The sequence below is a fragment of the Xiphophorus maculatus genome, chromosome 23 (assembly GCF_002775205.1).
Source record: "Xiphophorus maculatus strain JP 163 A chromosome 23, X_maculatus-5.0-male, whole genome shotgun sequence".
Classification (NCBI taxonomy): domain Eukaryota; kingdom Metazoa; phylum Chordata; class Actinopteri; order Cyprinodontiformes; family Poeciliidae; genus Xiphophorus; species Xiphophorus maculatus.
This window is the reverse complement of record NC_036465.1, coordinates 11,698,308-11,717,319: the sequence shown is the minus strand read 5'-3', so window position 1 is coordinate 11,717,319 and position 19,012 is coordinate 11,698,308. Positions and strand designations below refer to the sequence as shown.

Here is a 19,012-nt window from a genome sequence, read left to right as displayed (position 1 = left end):
TAGTACATTCTGGCGCTAAAAAAACAAAACATCATATAAAAGCTATATTTGTTATGGCTGAAATGTAGACTTAAAAAAAACCTGATGTGAATTCACACCTCATCTTGACCACACGACCACACTGAGGCAAACTTTTCCGTCATTGCTGTTTGCCACTGTGCTGTACTGTGACGGGTGTGAAAATCAGCTCAAGCACCATAAATTAAGTACATCAAGCTAGTCAGATTCCTCTTGAGTTGTTGTGTTGATTTGTTTGTTTTCTAGCATGAGTTTTAATAAATGGGAGACATTAGGATGCAGCTCAAGGTATCTAATTAGAGTCTAAACTAAACACATTAAGTTGCAAATAACAAAGCAGTTTAACATCTTAAAGTATTTAAAGTCATTGGATTTAATACATTTTTTATGTCTGAATTTAAAATGATGTTTTATATTCTTATCAGTGCCATAAAACAATAATTTAATTATAATTACCAAATTCATTTCATAATAATAATTTTAAAAGATTATCTTCTGGTTTGAAACTGCATTGTTCCTGTTGCATCATATTTTGGAGGCTCTGTAAGCCCAATATGCTGACTTGGTGCTGAAAAAACCTTTTGTGCCCCCTAAAGGTACATTTTGTTTCTTTGTTTAGTCATTTGAAAAATTGACATCCTTTTGAGTAGTTGCTGTTGCATTTATTTTTGACGGCCTTGGGCCTAAGACGCTGAATTAGTGTTGAAAAATCCGTTAGTGCCCCCTGCTGGTAGATTTTATTTGATTGCTCCTGTCACCCTTGTGAAACTGTTGCAACCTTTTGTAGTTGGTGTCGCATTAATTTTTGGCCGCAGTTGCTGAATTGATGTTCAAAAATCCTTTGGTGCCCCCTGGTGGTAGTTTATTTTTCTAAGTCTGCTGAATTATTCACATCTATTTCAGTGGTTGGTTGTTCTGTGCTGAATTGCTGTGAGCATAAATGTTTTTTGTTTATTTTAATTGCTCGTAATTAAGGTTAAATTGATACATTTTCTATAGGTTAAACTGACTGCACATCCTTCTTCTAATCAATTTATTGCACACAGTGTTAACACAAAAGTTTGGACCTTTTCTTGCTTCTCATATTTTTTGACAAAGACATTCATAGTTTGTTTTTCTCATAAAACAACACATTACTTCCCATGAATTGGCAGATTTGCAGATTGTGTAAGCAGCTAACTGTGGTTAGTATATCCAATAGGGTATATGCAATATAATATTGCATATACCTTCTTCTATAGCATAATGACACAAAAATAAGATTTTATACCTCAGTATAAATGTTTAAATGTCAAGAATGCCAATTTTAACTGTGCTTTCATGTATTTTGTGAAATAAGAAAAGGAACAAAGATTTTCCTTCAGGTTTTTATTGAAGCTGAAAATATCACTGGTTTGATACCAAAAAACAGTTACAACATGAAAAAAAGTTGTGCCATATTTTCACCTTCACAGGAATGTTTGCAGAAGTTATCAGAGAAAGAGTTCCTGAAGTTTAACATATACAACGGATGCTGCCACTCAATTATCTGGCTGCTGATCATCAAAAGCACATAATTAAAACACTTTCATTCATTTGTTGTGTAATTTAATACTGTGTGTGGTGAAACAATGCAGATGAATGCCACTGTTTCTACTGGAAGGCTTTTTTTCTGAACTGACAATAACTTCTGACTTGCTGGTGTTATTCGATGGAAAAGTTTGGCTCAGAATGAACATTTTTAAAGCAGAGCAAATAAATGCTTGATTTTTTTTTTTTTACTACAGTGGCTGTTTTGTATAATGGAGCATTTCTTTTTCTGTCAAAACCAGATTTTCCAGTGTCCGTTTGCAGCATTTATACATTCTTTTCGAGTCTCAGTGCCTCTTTTCTCTTCAAAAGACCAACCAACAGACTTCAGTAACTTTGTGTTTTATGTTGACATTTTGGGAAATGTTCTTAGTGCATGGGTCTTTAAATGAGCAAACAGCTGATTAGTAGTTTTACCTCAAAATAAAATTCAAAAACATAGAAACATCTAGAGTTTGTTGGCAGCAAATTAAAATCCAAATTTTCAGTTGGTAAATATGGTGCACAGCATTTAAAACTTAATACCATGCACATCCATTATATGTACTGACTCAACATATGTAATTTTTGCAACAATTTGATAGCCAAGCAATACAACACAATCAGAAAATTATTATTCAATATTCTCCCACAAGTTAAGCTTTTTGTCCACAGTGTCAAACGGCAAGCTTTCTGAATATCATTCAAACATGTTTTCTTTGAAACCAACTGTTTTGGGATTTTTCTAATAACTCAAAATCACGTTAGAGTTAAAGATCGTTCTTTGTTATTTTTGGAAGAAGAAAGTAGAAAAATTTCCAAACAGCCAGAAAAAGTCACTCATGAGATGAGATCATCATATTTGTTTAGATCTGACTAAACCATAGAAGAATACTTCAAATAATGGAAACTGTTTTACAATAGTGACTATATTCTCAGATCATGATTATAAATGCACCTTTACTGTTCTCTTTTTTTCCAGTTACACAAATCAGTGCCTTCAAACTCATGTACGTATATCAACAAAACATTTTACAAATAAGTTAAAAAAATTGTTTAATACTTTACATTCAAACTCAGCCCCTGGTTTGGTTTTCAGAGTAAAATGTTTGTTTTTATTTCTAGGATCAAGTTGGACATGTAAGTTAAAGCCCTCTCTTAGACAAGGCAAAAAAAGTAAAAGGCTCAAAGTCAATCGAGAAAAAGCAAGTAGCAAACAGATGTCCTTAGTGTGAATTAACGTTTTGCTGAAACATAATAATAATAATTGGGACCACTAACCTCTACTTCACAGATGAGACTATTCACTGTCTCAAACACTCAAAAAAGGTGCTAATTCACTTGATGTTAAATAATAATACAAAAATCTCTTTCAACTTTCATCAAAAAAGTACACCATTCAGTAACAAACTCCAATAGGTCAAAATCTCGCAAGTGGCACTTAAAACATAGCTCTACTTGTCTTGTTTGTTTTTTTTTACTTCAAAATTGGGGAATGTTTGCTTTTGATAATTGGGGAGAGAGAATTTTATTCTGATTTCTTCAGTGTAGTGTAAAAAAAGTGTTTTCTTTATTGCTAATTTAGCCTGGGTTTGTCCTTGCAATGGAATTGCTTTTTTAAAATCTTCAGAATGTGCTTAAGACGGCAGCATGACAGAAAACTCCCCACGATACCTCCAGATTGCAATAACCAGCTATCTCCACAAGGGGGAAACCATGATCACAAACTGCAAGGACAACAAGGGAACAAGGGAGGAAATGTGCAGATGAGGAGAGGTGGCAGAGGCTTTGATGCGCCCCTGGCCATGGTTTCTGCTCCACTTGGACCCGTTTCTCTCCCGGCCTCGCGTAGGCTTTGCCGGATTGGAGACGGGGTTACGTGGGGTTTTGCTGTACGGAGGAGAGTGAGGGCCATAACCTGGCCAATCATCACTGTACCTTTCATCATGATCTCCACCCCCTGAGCCACTGCCCTCCTCACCTGAAATAATAATAAAAACAGATGCATTTATATTCAATCTGGAGGCAATAAGAAGATGTGTGCCAGTAAATATGGATTTCACAACAAAACGGAATCCTTTGGAGATTTACAGTTTCCTTTAGATTTTTCCACAGGTAATGTTACGACATGATACATAATATTTTCTTGAGATTTTATGTGATCAACACAAAATAGTACATAATTGTGAAGTGGAAGGCAGAAGTTAAATGGTTTTTTAAAATGTTTTAACAATTGGGAATTATTAAAGAATCTCCCGCTCTCTTCTTCCCTCATTCGTGAATGAGGGAAGAAATGTGGTGTGCTCTTGTATTTCCCTTTTACTCTGATACTCCTCCTTTTCAATGGAGAAAAAAAATCTACAAAGATCCACCTTATTCACCTAATCTAATAGGCTTGACAAAGAGTTCATTTATAGAGGTGCTGCAGTGATCATGGCTCACTTAAATAATTTGTTCAATTTTGCAGAGGTTCACCTTCCAGCAGAACAACAACACTAAAAAAAGCTTCAATCGAGAGGTTTGATCAAAGTATATCCATGTGATAGAATGGCCCAGTCAAAGTTCAGTCCTTAATCTAATTTTGAATCTGTGGCGAGTTTTAAAAATGTCATTGGATGATGTTCATTGATGTTCTACATCCATTTTGACTGAATTGAAAATAAGAATGGTCTAAATGTTCAATCTCTAGATGAGCAAACTCTAATGGCAGAAAATGGAGGTCTCGTGAGGAATTGAGCCAGGAAGGGTGATTACAGATATTCTTTGTACTGATTTATTACACAAAATCCCAATAAAAACAAAAATGTGACAAAAACGTTGAATACTTCAGAAAGGTAACTAAAGGTAAACTCACTGTCTATGAAATTTATATCCTGTCCGCGTTCAGCATGCTTCAGTTTGTTGGTCACCACCTTCAGATCCACGATTAGCTGTTTGACCTTCACATCTGGACGGGCAATGTCCACCTCCACCTCTGGGTTGTTTATTTGGCTGGCGAGTCCGTTTCCTGTAACATCCGGCAGGTACCTGAACACACAGATTTTTTTTCTGAACACACATACTTCCCATCCAGAAACCATAAATTTTGTGATTTTGAGCAAATTATTTCCTGTCTTAATCACAGCAGTGAAAGAGAAGTTTTAGCTCTCAAAGTCCAGGCTGTTGTAACTGCTGCGTCATGAGAAACTACCAGATGACCATGTTTTGTTTGAGACTGAGTCATTGATGTGGCAAATAAGCTTCAATTCAAATCAAACTAACATATAATGTTACAGAAAGATTTCCATACATTTATTTATTTATTTTTTCACCTTGTTTATCTCAGGCTGTCAGGCAGGTTCTCAAATATTTCTTGATTCTATAGATAGTAAAGGTGTTAAATTGAACCTGAAAGGTGAATAATCAAAATTAATTCATGAATTACCAAGGGGTACATTTATATTTTTACATAGGGTCAGGTTGGTTTGGAGATTCCTTTAATAAAAGAAAGCCTAATTTTAACATTGCTATTTGAATTTTTTTATTAGATGTTTTTTGTTAGAATAATTATGTTTTGTTATCATTCTTACATAAGTAGTTACCAGTTTGCTTTTCGTTCATAGGTTTAGTATTCACACCCCAGAGAGGAGGAATTTGTTAAACCGTGTGAAAGACAAAACTTTGCTTTTTCCCTAAACCTTGAAGCTGCAGCTGCTTTCTAATCTTCTAATCTCCTTAAAGGGCCTGTGTGTTAGTTCATGTGTTCTTCCTTGTTTCAGAATAGCCATTCTTTGATTTATCACTCTCCCACATTTCACTCTCGACTCCCTTCTTTCTCCTGCTTAATAAAAAGACAGGCTCTGCTGCAGGGAGTCAGAACGCATGGTAAACACCTTGGAGAAGTGGTTTGCTATGCTTCCTCATTCTGCAGAAGCTTGGTTGAAAACTCATAAACGTTGTCTGTGGTTCTTTCTTTGTATTTAGGTAAACAAAATACCTATCCTTTTTATTTTAATCAGATGTAAGCCTTTGTTGTGTGATGGAAAACATACAGCTCAATCAAGCAAAAATTGAAGAAATAATAAAAACAAAGTTATTGCAATCTTTAAATAATGTAGTTGGCTTTAGCAATGAATGAAACTTGATGGCAGTAAATCTGGCTGCTATTCCAGTTCTGATTAGCGTGTCTAATTTCAGTGTAGTTATAGTCTCACTGTCGCTTAATGCAGCAGTGTTACTAGACTTCATTCTCCTCTCACCAATCCAAATGGACTTGTGTCATACCGTGTCTTATAATGTCAAACCTGCTATCTTGGCTGGATCTGTGAGCATAAAACCAAGCTTCCTGCAGAGAGCATGTGGGTGACTGGTGGAGGCTAAATAAAATACATTCCCTCACTCTCTCCTCCTCTGTCTATTCCTGAAAGCTTCTCCTACCTTCCCCACATTCATCACCTCCAGTCACTTTCCTCTGATCTGGCTCACCTCCCCCGGGTCTGCCCGTTCCAGCAGCGGTCCTCATTAGTGACGTCGGCAGCCATCCTCTCATCGTTGCAGATGGTGTGTGGGAGGGACACCCAGAAGCCTCGCATAGGCCTCAGTCGCTCCTTCAGCTCAGTAACCTGTGTGGAGGTGGAAGGATACCGGGAATGATTCAGACTTCGTTTTGAAGTTTCAGTCTTTGTTCGGCTGGGTGAAAGAACCATGTACGGTCCTGATGGTGGGCAATGTGAAAAGCAGACATGACACTGTTTACTGATTACACCACACGTCCTTTGTTGGACATATAATTAATACACTAACACATCAATGCTCATCCTTATCTTGTAGGTCTAAGTGAGCTCTTCTGCTTTGAAAGACCAATATGTTTCCAAAACATCAACCTTTGTTTGACTTTACCCTCTTTTTGATTTATTGAATTTATCTGGAAGCATTTTTTATTTAATATGTTTACAGATAAAGCATGTACATTGTACATAGTTTTACTAAATGACCTAACATGCAGTACCTTACACAAGTGTTTATTCACTTGAATATCTGACTTTACAACTACAAACATTAATGTATTTTTGGGGGATTTTACAAGATGAACCAACACAAAATTGTGCATAGTTATGAAGTCAAAACACAAGGATACCTGGTCTTAATTTCTTTTTTTTTCCTTTTTTTTTTTACAAATGACAAAAGCTGAAAAAGGGTGTACATTTGTACTTTGATACCTGGTCTTCCATCTTCACATCAATTCATCTTCCATTTTCCTGCATAACGCTCCCAATAACATGTTTAACCATGGAAATGTTTTGGATTATGTGAAGTCCTACATACCACCCATAGTGTTCTGCATGTGTACGCAACTTTTAGTGTCATTTGACCAGTACCTTTCTTCACATCTACTGAGTTTGTCCAAAATCTGAAAATAGGACTTTTTAGTGCACTCTTTCATCAATGACTTTCTACTTGCAACTATTTCATAAAGTCCAGATTTGTGTAGTGCATGACTAAGAACATCCTGTTGACAGATTTCACATCTGAGCTGTGATTTGTTTTTTGGAGCTACTCCAGAGTTACCCTGGAACTCTTGGCTGCTTTCCTGATTAATGCTCTTCTTATTTTGCCTGATAATTTTGCACCGTTTTGGTAGGTATAAAGTTTTGCCCTACAATTTATGTTTTTCTATGACGGATTGGACGGCGCTTGATGAGACATTGAAAGGGATGCGGTTTTATAACTTAACAAGACCTGCCTGCTGCATTCTTTCATCTCCGTGGTGCTGGTTGTGCTAATGTTCTCTAACAAACTTCTGAGGTGTTCAAAGAGCAGCTGGATTTATAGGGAGATGAATTAAATTACAAACAGGTGGACTCTCATTACTAAGTAGACAACTTCTGAAGGCAGATGGCTATACTGGATTGTACTGGACTAAATGGAACTGAAAAAATATGGACACCAGAATGTTAAGTTTGTATGTACAAAATAATCAAAAACCATGTTTTTTCTTCTAGCTCACACTCATGTGTTACTTGGTGTCGATCTATATCAATAGCCAATTAAATACATTAATATTTCTGGTTTGAATATAAAAATATAAAAACTATTCCAGGTATATAAACTGAAGGCTCCAATTGTTTGAAATAACAGTAGTGTGATTAAATAATATAATACAGATATTAGCATGTTAATTAGAGTGCTAAGTCTAGTATTTTGCTTTAAAGTTTCTAATAATGAAAGGCTATGGATGTCCAAAGGATTCTCAGCTGGCTACAGCAGGACTAAAGCTACAATTAGTCTCTGCTGTCATTTTTTCCCACTCACCAGCCGGTCCAGGTTGGTGCCTGCAGCTGTGGTGGGTTTCTCCTCAGGGGTGTAGGTGCGAAAGGGCTTCCTGTTCCCTCCTGACTCGCTGGGAGAACGTTTGTTCCTTGCTGGAGATGGATTCCCACAGCCTTGGAAGACCTACAAGGAAAAATTTATCAGACACGTGTATGTGCAATGAGAATTTTCAGATTTCCTACTGCTACAAAGTCATACAACATTTCTGTATTCATGCAGTTACTATGCAGCTTCCTACATCATTTCAAAAGTTGACGTTAAGCTTTTAACACAAGATTCTTCAACTTCCAAACTGAAGCAACTTAATGTTTGAAAATCTTAAGAGGAAAAACTGTGTGGGCTCTCGCATCCAAACACTGATTTCCAAAGCATCAATTTAATCAAGATGCAACATTGATCCTTCAACTACACCCACATACAGCAAAGAACCGAAATGCTCATTTTTAAGCTTGGTGAAACCCAAAAGTGAAAGAGAGTAGTGAAGCTTTGCAGTCTTATCTGAGATTCAAAACAAAAACACACAAACAAAACCGGTAGTAATGAAACATATTTAAATGCCACCAAATTTTCAGAGATATAAATTATAAATTAAAGGAGAAAATCTTAAGATATCACAAAAGATGGTTGCTTTCTGGAATGAAAACAGAAAATGAGGCGCTCATTTTCTGCTTCTAAATCCCCTTTTTCCCGATATCCATTTGGAAGATTAGACAATTAAACAAGATAAAAGTTGAACCTGGAATACTGGGAACACAGGATAATTATGTTTATGGACTCTGAAAATGTGCACTTGTTTTGTTTTTGTGCAAGAGTTCCATGTATGAATTCGCGGAAAGCAGTAATCCCTGCACCTGAGTTTATTAGGAATCAAAGCTCATTGAGGTCAGGGGTCACAGTATCTCTGCTGGGCGCACTGAGCAATGTTGGAACTTCCTAAGGCTTTTCTAATAAAACATGCACTGAAGCCTGAAGCAGGAAAAATAAATGGATAGTTCCCTTGAAATTTTATCACAAAAGCTAACTTTGCAATTCAGTTTGTCATATTGATGTCATTTCAGATACTAGCTTTGTTTATTTGGAAAACAAAGGAGGACCCCTCTTGCTAAGAAGGCCCGGGACCCTTCCCATAAATGACTTCAGTTCTGTTTTAATTAATCTCTATATGTAATCAACTGTTGAGATATCTTCTTCTTACCTTTCTGGAGATGCTCACACTGTTCTCCTGCATGTGCATAATGGCCTCAGAGACTTTTACAGAAATGGAGTCGGCTGCAAGCTCAAAGTTAAATGGCCCCTCCAGCTTCTCAGATACCACATAAAGAGCATCTGGCAGAAAGAATGAGAAAAAGTTTGCGGTGAGACAACAGCAAAGTGTTCAGAATATGTTAACGCACGCTAAAAATAGCTTTTCTGTAACTCATATTGTAAGAACAAATAAATGTTAAGACAAAGGCTTGCTGTGCCCAAAAGTACATTTTACTGGCCAAAAGGTTCACTTTACATATCTTTTAGAGACTTTTTATTAAACTGTAATAATACAAAGAGGAGAATATAAAATACAAGGTTGGTGATTGTGAGCGGTGATTTAGAATATCTAAAATGAGTGTGAGTGATTTTTAATAAGAATAAGGGATGAAAGCTAATGTATAGGCTGGATGAAAGAGAAAAGAAAACACAACAGCACAGATCAGTTGTGACAGACCAGAAAGGCATGAATGATTAATGGAGGAACTTATTAGGGAGAAAAGAAAGTGAAAATAAATGAGTGACAAGGGTGTAATAAAAGACCTCTAGCTTTTGGTCTGTCCAGTATAATTATGTTAATGAATTGAAAAGCTGCCGAAAGTAATTTGGCAGCTGACATTTTCTATTGTAAGAACGTTAAGTTGTGAGCGATTTAGCTGAAATCCATAACCTCCTTCACCTAGAAACTAAAATGTAGCTGAGGCCAGCATCAGCAAACCAAACAGTTCAGCAGAGCACGGCTTGCATAATGACATGAATTCCTGGAATAAAAACATTATGGCAGCACCAATATACCAAATACTGAAGATCACAAAATAAAAGAACGAGAGCTACTGCCTTTAATCAGCTTTCAATCTAATAATGACACTAAGAGTAAAAAGATACACAATTAAATAAGTTCTAGCTTTAAGAAAAAAATTCTCTAAGCTGCAGTTTACTAATATGTTGCTATACAATCAGTCTGGACTATTTGTAATTTCAACCCTTTACTAAAGCTTATATTTAATTTGAGATATTTAAGTATAGTTCTCTTTTTTCAGATCAATACAAATACTAACTAACTTTCTATAAGTTTATGTTCAAAATAAATCAGGTACATGATTTACCCGTTATGATGATGCACAAAGGTATATCTGATCTCCACTTATCACCTATGAGACACTAAACTATCAGCTGGATTTGAATCCTCCTCTTGTCAGTTTAGTTTATCGAACATGACTAAAGTAAACTAGTCCATGGTCTTACAGCTGACCATGCAAATCAGAGCAGAAACCAATGCAACCGAAGGAACCGTCTATAGACCTCCAAGAGTGGATTGTGTGATGGCTGAAATCTGGGGATGAATAATTTGTCAGCACTGAACATCCCAAAGAGCACTTTGGTCTATATTATTTGGAAATGAAAGAAATCAAGGTTTGGAGCCACTAGAACCTTCCACAGATCTGTCCACTCAACCAAGCTGAATATTGATGAAGGGCTTTGCTCTTTAAATATGGTACTGTTTACCATAGGAGTCACCTGGTCCAAATGGAGATAAGTACTACAACATTATAAAAATAGGGTTTAATGAAGTTTCCAGAAAATAATGTGCATCTAAAATAGGTAATCTTTTAGCATTTTTATTACTATTTTTCAACACAATCCATGAAAATATTATACTAAAAAGAAAAATAAAATGAAATGCAATGATGTAAGTTTATGGGTAAAATCTGCAAAATGTAGAATGACGTTGGATCCTTGAAACCTTTTCACAAATATGTCCCATTTATATATTTGTATTGGAAAAATACCAGGACATCATGTTGCGTGGATTGTTTTTTTATCCCCAGATTCACCTATGAAATTGTTCCACTCTGTGTCCAGCTCTGCCTGATTGGCTAAGCATCCCTTCATCACGTTAAGGCACAGCGAGTGGCAGGGCCGGAGAAAGGGCAAGCCTCGACACAGGGAGCAGTACCACTGACGCATAAGGCCACGCACACACTCTGAATCTGCTGTCAACTGGAAAACAGACAAAAAACAACACAAAAACACGCCATGTCAACAGTGCAAGCTAAAACAAGGCAGATTTGCATCAGCATAGGGAGTCTTGTGTTAGAAAATAATTAATAAAAGTCAGTCTTCCGTCATTCAGCAAACAGTTGGCATTGCTGAAAGCCAAATAATTGGCATTCAGCAATCAGTTGGCATTCAGCAACTGAATATTGCCAACTGAATATTGCCAAATGAATATTATTCAGATGGCATTGAATATTGATTGTTGAAATCAATATACAAGAGTATTCAATAATGTTGAATACTGGCACTTGCTGAAATATTGATACGTGCTCTTATGATTTAAATTAAACAAAAATAACTAGGTTAAATGTTCTTGAGAGAGCAGACCTTTTTAGTTTAAACAGCATTTAAAGAAGCTATTTCAGAAAGTGGCTATTATTAGAAATAAAATAATTTTTTTGCTTAAGGGTGAGATTAAGATTACTTGTCTTCATTACGTAGTGCCACTGTACTTGCCGAGAGAAGAGAAAACTAATCTGGGATTATCACTCACCTTTGTGGCCGTATTTACCATATCCCGACCAAAAGCTAGGCCCTGAGATAGAGCTCTAGCAGCTATGAAAGCTCTGGACACCTGAAAACCAAACCAAATATTGTAATCAGAACCCAACTTTTATTTTCTTAAGACAGGTTTCTGATTTTTGGGGGGCTACCAGTACTTCATACACACACACACTCGCACGCACACCCCCACACACACCTGCACTCGAAGTTTGCGAGGAACATCTCCAAACGGCTGTAGCTGCTCAGTGTGTTTGCTGACACACTCCAGGTAGTCATCACTGAACTGATATTGAGGGTTGACCAATGAGAAGACTCTCTCCACAAGTCCGGACCAGAAGTCTGAGAAGACCTCTGTCAGACTCACACTGCCCCCTGAGGACAAAAAGGGTAATGGAAAATTGGGGGAAAATACAGATGAAAAGGTCACGTATAGGGAACATGTTCACAAATGTTTTTTAATTCTTTATTTTGCATTTAACATCTTAAGTCTGTGTACTAAAGGTCATCATACATTTGAAGTTACATAACACAACACTGAGAATAAGGAATATCACATGAGACTAATTTGGTCGAGGAGGCACACTAATTGACTGTCAGCAACTTGTGACTGAAATAACACACTAATTTAGACCTGAATTAGCTCTCCAGGAGTTCAAAAGACTGGAACACATTGTTGCTCTCATGGTGATGGAAAAGGAAATCAACCATAATTTAAACAGAGCTCAACATATGACACATAAATGCTAAAACATTATAAATATTTGCTGCCATAATGCTAGACTATAATATGGCATGACATGCTGTCTGCCTGTGAAACTTATCGGTCTCCACACAGAATGAGTCTGCGATTGTACAATCTGCAGTCGGGGATACGGCCTCAAATTAGCCAAACATGCTGCCTGGCAGACAAAGACGAGTTGACTAAGCAAGGGACAGCCTGCAGACGGACTTGCCAGCAAACGGCTGTCGTGCCAAAACAGAGCGATATGGCACAGAATTAGAAACAGTCTGGCATCTGTGGGAATCCAATTTTCCTCCCTTTCTTTTCCTCTGAATTCCACTCGGCATGCCAGCACTCTTCAAAAAAAAGACAAATCTGGTTCTTTACTGCTGCCCACAGAGACTGACGATTTAATAAAACAGCAGTTCAGCAATGAATTATTTCAGATGCTCGGCAGATTGCTCTTACTATCTTTAGTAAGCCTATAGCCAACATTAACATCTCTCTGCTGCTATTTTTTTTTAATTACTTCTTAATATATATGAGACTGGGGTCAGGTGGATAGAGGAGGGAATAAACCAACCGGAATAATATCTCCGAAGCTCCACGAACAGCTCCTGGAAGACATGTGTGTTCTGAGTGAAGAGGCGGCCGTAGGTCTTGGTAAACATCTGGTTCATAGACTTCTCAGAAAGGTCTATAAGCTCCCTGAAGAACTCTGCACAGACATAGAAAGATTAACTATGATGAAAACCTCATTCACCTTTTATTTTAATACATTATAGTTGTATTTCTGTGAAGGCGGTCGATCACCTCCTCTCCATGTCACAAGATTATCAGCTTACAGGGACATCAGATCCTGAACTGCAGTAAATAACAGCGCGTACTCTATTAAAAATCTGCCTTTAAGACTCATATCCAGTCTCCCACTCCTTAAGCATCTTTATATGACTCAGACATTATATAAAAGTATGAAGGCTTAAAAAAAAGGTGATAACAGTCCATGGCAGGTAGGAGGAGAAGTGTAAATTCAGCTGGTGAGCAGGCTGAAACAGAAACCTGCTGCACTGAAATGTTGATTCACCACAATGCTAAATTGCCTTCAGAGTAGAAACTCATTGAAACCACTTCCAGATGCATAAAGGGGGCAAGTAACAAATTTTAATCATGAAGGTCAGTTTACAGGCTGTGGTTAGGAGTACTCTGACTAAGACTAGCTAGATAGCACATGTTATAGTGAAGTCATTGTGGTTCATTTAAAATAGTTTAAGTTTACAACAGGAAATCTGCAGTGGAGGTGGAAAAAAGAATTTTCATTAGCGGTAAGAAAGGGTCCGATCCAAACCAGTTCTGTTTAGTTAGGATGAATTCTGTTAGGTCTATGTAAAACCTAAACACATACAGCAACTAAACTAGGATTTGTTTATTGCTTAAGTTCATATTGAAGTCCAGATAGTTTTAAATGCGAGCAGAAGAAGAAAATAAATTCTAACTGGGTTTTCTAGTTGTAAAGAAATCCAACATTTTAGGAAATTATTTGACGATCACCGATCGCAGGAAAATCGGCACATGGTGATCTTTGACCAGACCTGACTGGTGCAGCTCTAAAATCTTTCAAATTATGTAGATTTTTGATAATGTGCTGCTGCCACTGTGTTACAGAAAATATGTTACTTTATCACATAATAGTTGTAAAATTTAAGACCTTGAGCATACTTAGAGGCATTTAAACATTTAAACATACTTAAAGGTGTACAAATAATTAGTCTTACTACAAACATCCTAAGGTATTTAAAATGTTATATACTTAGTGAAAGTTTTTTTTTATAGAGCAATACATTAGACTACATCAGACTAGATGGTATAGTGCTTTTTATTTTCATGATGTTTTCTAAACAAATAAAAACTATGTTTTTTTTTTATTTTCTACTTGTTCAAAATGTAAAAAAATTATATGGTAGGTACTATAAAGGTAAATAGTTTAAATGAAAATAAATGTACTTTTTACTTTTTGGTAATACAATAATTAACAGGGATATAAAATGTAATATACTTGACCACTTCAGAGTAGACAATAATAGTTGTAGTGGGATTACGAGCATATATTAACTAAGAAAAATAGTTCCTATACCTTTAAAGCACTTTAAAAAACTAAACTGTACTTTACTTATATAAAGCCAGTGAAGTAAAAAGGACTGATGATAAAATAACTGGATCCTCTAGAGATGATGGTGCAAAGAAGGACTTTTTATAAAATAGACTCTTTATCAAACTATTATGCAACAGCACAGTGTGTTCAGTCAGATGACTCTTCAGTATCACTGTAATACAAACTGCTACATGAGATCCTCTCTACATACAGTCATCAGTTTCTAAAACAACTTTAAAGAAACTTGGGTAATGAGCTGCAAGAACATTTAATTTCCCTTTGGGATTAATAAAGTATTTTTGAAGTGAATTGAATGGGGATGCCCTCTGGGTTTAAGAAGGTTTTTGTCTTGATTAAAGGTACAATGAAACTTACTAATCTATTATAAAAGCAGACGTACCTCATATTACTTAATATTATATAGTATTAGCCTCTCACCATCAAACCGGCGGTGTCGCTGTGTGAAGGTAGTCAAGAGGAATTGGCTGTTGTCTTCGGTGGCTTTCAAGAAGTCCCTCTCACTCTGAAGTGACAGAGTCTCCTCCATCTGACTGGAGCAGCAGGTATAATCCTGAGGACAAAGTCGCAGGTGCTCACCTGCAACAAAAACATCCGAAGGACCACAAGGTTTGAGGACTGATGTACCTCTATTTAAAGAAAAAACATTAGTAAAGCAGAAAATGATATGTTCCATCTGTAATTACAACTTTATTATAGTGACCTTGCTGGTGTCAGGAAAAAGTCTATTTGTTTACTTTTTATTTAAAGAAAAAAGATTAGTGAAATATAAAATTATATGTTCCTGCTTTCCATCAATAATTACAACCACATGACCTTGCTGGTGTCAGAATAAAGTACATTTGTTTAGGGAAAAGGTCGACTCTACTTGCCATTAATAGGTTATTTAATAGGGAAATCTAATTAAAGATAATGCTGTGGAAGGAAATTGCAATTTATCTGTATGAATTATTCAAATTCAATTTTTCTTTCTTTGTCAAATGAGGTTCAATCATCTTCCTTTAGGTAATAACATGTGCAAACAACAGCTAAGAGGAGGTGGGGATAACACAACGCTCAAAGGGCACAAATCTTTGTTTATGCAGCATAATTACACCTGGCATGAATATCTGGTTGTTAATACATTGGAAAGTGTCTATCCCAAATCCTCCCTGCCTGACGTGCCTCTAGGTTTCTTTTGTTCTCTGTGTGTCTCACCATCAGTCCATTCTCATCCCCGTATTTCCATTTCCAAACTGCCTCCCTTCGTCCCTCACCCTCTCTCTCTCTCCTGGCCATCTGCTCCCCTGGCCCACGGGACAGCCAGCAGAGACCCAGGCAGTGATAGCCCAACACACAAAAATCAATCAATTCTACGGTTGCTTTACGCCAAGTTGATTTGCCATGAAATATATGCAATGCAAGAAAACATTTTTACCCACCATTAATTATAAAAATACCTCAGTGTCTGCGTGGGAGGATTGCCAAGTAGTAATTTACATGTACAAGGCTATACCTTCAAAAAGCAGTCCATGAAGCATTTCCCCCTGTTTTTTATTTTAATCTAAAAGGCATATTTCCTTATAACCTTCTGCCAAAACTTTATATTATTCCCAAATGCAAATGCTTGTAATCCACATCAGATCTGCATCGTTTCCTGCTGATTACCGCTAGTGAACAGAGCTTGTATATGTAGCTTGCATGCATGGATTTAACTGTAGGTTAGTGCAAAGACTAATTAGGGGCGAGGTTCTTTGTTGCACCGGTGTTGGCAATTTGCTCATCCCCTTAATCATCCTATTTAAACCGCGCAGAGGGGAGGAAGGGGCGGGTGTGATTTGTTTTAAACAGCATTGCTTTATGTCTCTTGAGGAAAACTTTCATCAACACATTGCGTTTTGATGATTTTTTTTTTTTTACCGTTTTATATTTTAAAGCCAATATATAAAACGTTTTTACACACGTTGTAACTTTATTTGGGTAATTATGTGAGGCTTAGTCATGTAATATATGACTTTCATGAACACAAATTCAACTTTATTCATTCTAAGACATGCTAAGGAAAGCTGCACCCAAGTTGAGCAAAGCAGGCAGTGGGACTGTTGTCTTACCGGAGATCTGAGTCACAGGCGCGGTGCTGGTGCTGTACCCCTTCTCTGAGTACACCTGCCGGGTGTCAGCGCAGCTTCTCCCCGCAGCAGCCGCGGGGCTCCGGGTCCCCGACAGGGCAGCGATGGTGCAGAGCCAAACCAGCAACCGGGTGTCCATCCTCACAGCGGGACTCGAAATCAAATGAAGCAAACCCCAGTAGGCTGACTGGTGGGTTTATGTAAGACCAGCGTGGATCGCAGAATGAATGACTGACCCGGATAGATGCAGGTAAAAGTATAAAATAGTGACAAGATCCAAAATCATTAGTCCTTTAAAGCAGTCATGGTGCTCCTGATCAACATCCGGTCTGGATTTTTTTATTATTATTATTTTTTTTTACATCACTTGTGTTTCCATGGTGTCCTCCTTTTTTTTCCTTTCCTGGGATACCCGCCGCTGCGCGTAAACACAGGAGGAGAATGAATGAGGAACTCCTTGCGCTGCTTAACCATCATTTGACGCACCACCGCTGTCAAACCAACGGGATTTAACTATGGTGAAACCGGAAAAGGAATTCCTTTCAAAATAATCGTCCAAATCTTCGCAAGTGATGTAATATTTTAAAATGTCATCACACAGATGAATAATGGTAATACAAATAACATAATTACAAAATAAACAATTTGGAAAATTGTTTTTCAGCATTAAACTTAGACTTATACATTAGTTGGTACATACTAGAATGGATCAAAAATTTCCAGTAACAATATTGTTATATTTTCTTGACCTCGCCATACCTCAGGAGGTAGAAAATAACATAACAGTACAAACCAGATGTCTCATATAAGCATACACAATAGGTAACTATTTTTGTTAAAATTATCTTTGGTTTTCATTCAATGAAGTTACTCAAAGTGGGCGGAGTAACCAGGCATTTTACTCAAGAGTAGCACTTCATAATGTGAAATCTCAAAAGTAGAAAGCATAGTGTAATAAAACTACTCCTAAAAGTACTTACACCTCTGGATTGAATATGCAGACTTTTGCCACATCCCAACCACAAGCATTTTTAAGAGATAAAACAATACAACGTACAATATAATTTTGGCCTTGTAGAACAACCTGCAAAGACTCCAAGTCTTTTTGGAGTCTTTTTGGTTTTTCTACTTGGCAGCTTTAAATATCTAATCTTGGATTCAAATTGGATGGAGAGTGTCTATGAATAGCAGTTTTCAAGTCTTGCCATAGATTCTCACTTTGATTTTATGGACATTCAAAAAATTATCTTAACACACAATTATAGTTTGATCTAAAACATTACACTGTAGCTCTGGATGTATGTTTAGGGTTTGTTTTCCTTCTGCAAGACTTATGTTTTTATGTTTTAGGTTTTCTTTCAGGATAGGTCCGTGTTGGCTTCATCCATCTTCCCAGTGTATCCATGAGCCTGCTGCTTCTCTGTTACATGGACTCGGTGTACTTATTAAATGACTTCTACAGGCATTTGGGTTTGATGGATTGTATTCAGGGGTTTCTTAGTAAAGTTGGCTGATAGCAATGCAAACCACAGTTTTCATATTTTGTGCATGTTGGTAAGAAAGATCAAATCCCAATGAAATGCACACTCAAGGTTATTGGTTGTACCTTGACAAAATGTGAAAGTTAAAAGCATAATGTGGGTATTATTTTTGCAAGACACTGGTAATTTGAGCAGAGCTAAAATAAAGCAACTGTCTGCTATAGTTTGACACAACATATTATTTCTGTAACTATACATATTCATTGTTGCATAGCATGTAGCAAGCAAAAATGAACAATTGACGTCATATTTAGAACCGGTTTCGGTTTAATTTTATACGCATTTAAATTTAAATGCAGGTGATTTATTTTGAAATTGAAACCGGAAGCTGCCTTTCAGCGTACTTTATTTGACACTAATATGACTTCAGAACAATGGAAATTGAGAGAGAAGAGGATTCACAGCATCTGAACACCAGACTGAACAGAATATCACAATCCAAATTATTAAACAAAGAGCCCATAGTGAATATAAGGACAGAAGCTACCAAATACACGTGATACAGCCGAGTTTCCAACAAATTGTTTGTTTAACATACAGTAACGGGAGGCTATACTAAACTAGACTTTTACTGCACACTACCAATAACTAATAACTGACATTTCAGACAGACCAATCAGGCTCGAGTATAAGAAAGCGCTGGCCAATCCGCAACGAGAATCTGTTCGCGGCGAACCTTCTTGCCAGCATAGTAGCGAGAAAAAAAAAGTTATCTAAGATTAAGGTATTGCTTAACTAAATATATTTTTGTAACTTATTCACTTTTACGTCGTGTGTACCTATGAGTTTTTGT

At 36.8% G+C, this 19,012-nt stretch overlaps 1 protein-coding gene across 1 annotated transcript; it reads right to left on the bottom strand.

The window, feature by feature from the left end:
• Window positions 1-1,371: 1,371 nt before the first annotated feature.
• On the bottom strand, window positions 1,372-17,134 carry gpc2 (glypican 2). Its single transcript, XM_005802084.2, has 11 exons — window positions 16,661-17,134; window positions 14,991-15,149; window positions 12,987-13,121; window positions 11,879-12,054; window positions 11,672-11,752; window positions 10,956-11,121; window positions 9,071-9,201; window positions 7,858-7,998; window positions 6,031-6,167; window positions 4,421-4,593; window positions 1,372-3,547 (listed from the first exon to the last, which is right to left on the bottom strand). The coding sequence occupies exons 1-11, from the start codon at window positions 16,815-16,817 to the stop codon at window positions 3,261-3,263; spliced, it is 1,743 nt and encodes a 580-aa protein (XP_005802141.1). The 5' UTR covers window positions 16,818-17,134; the 3' UTR covers window positions 1,372-3,260.
• Window positions 17,135-19,012: the final 1,878 nt, after the last annotated feature.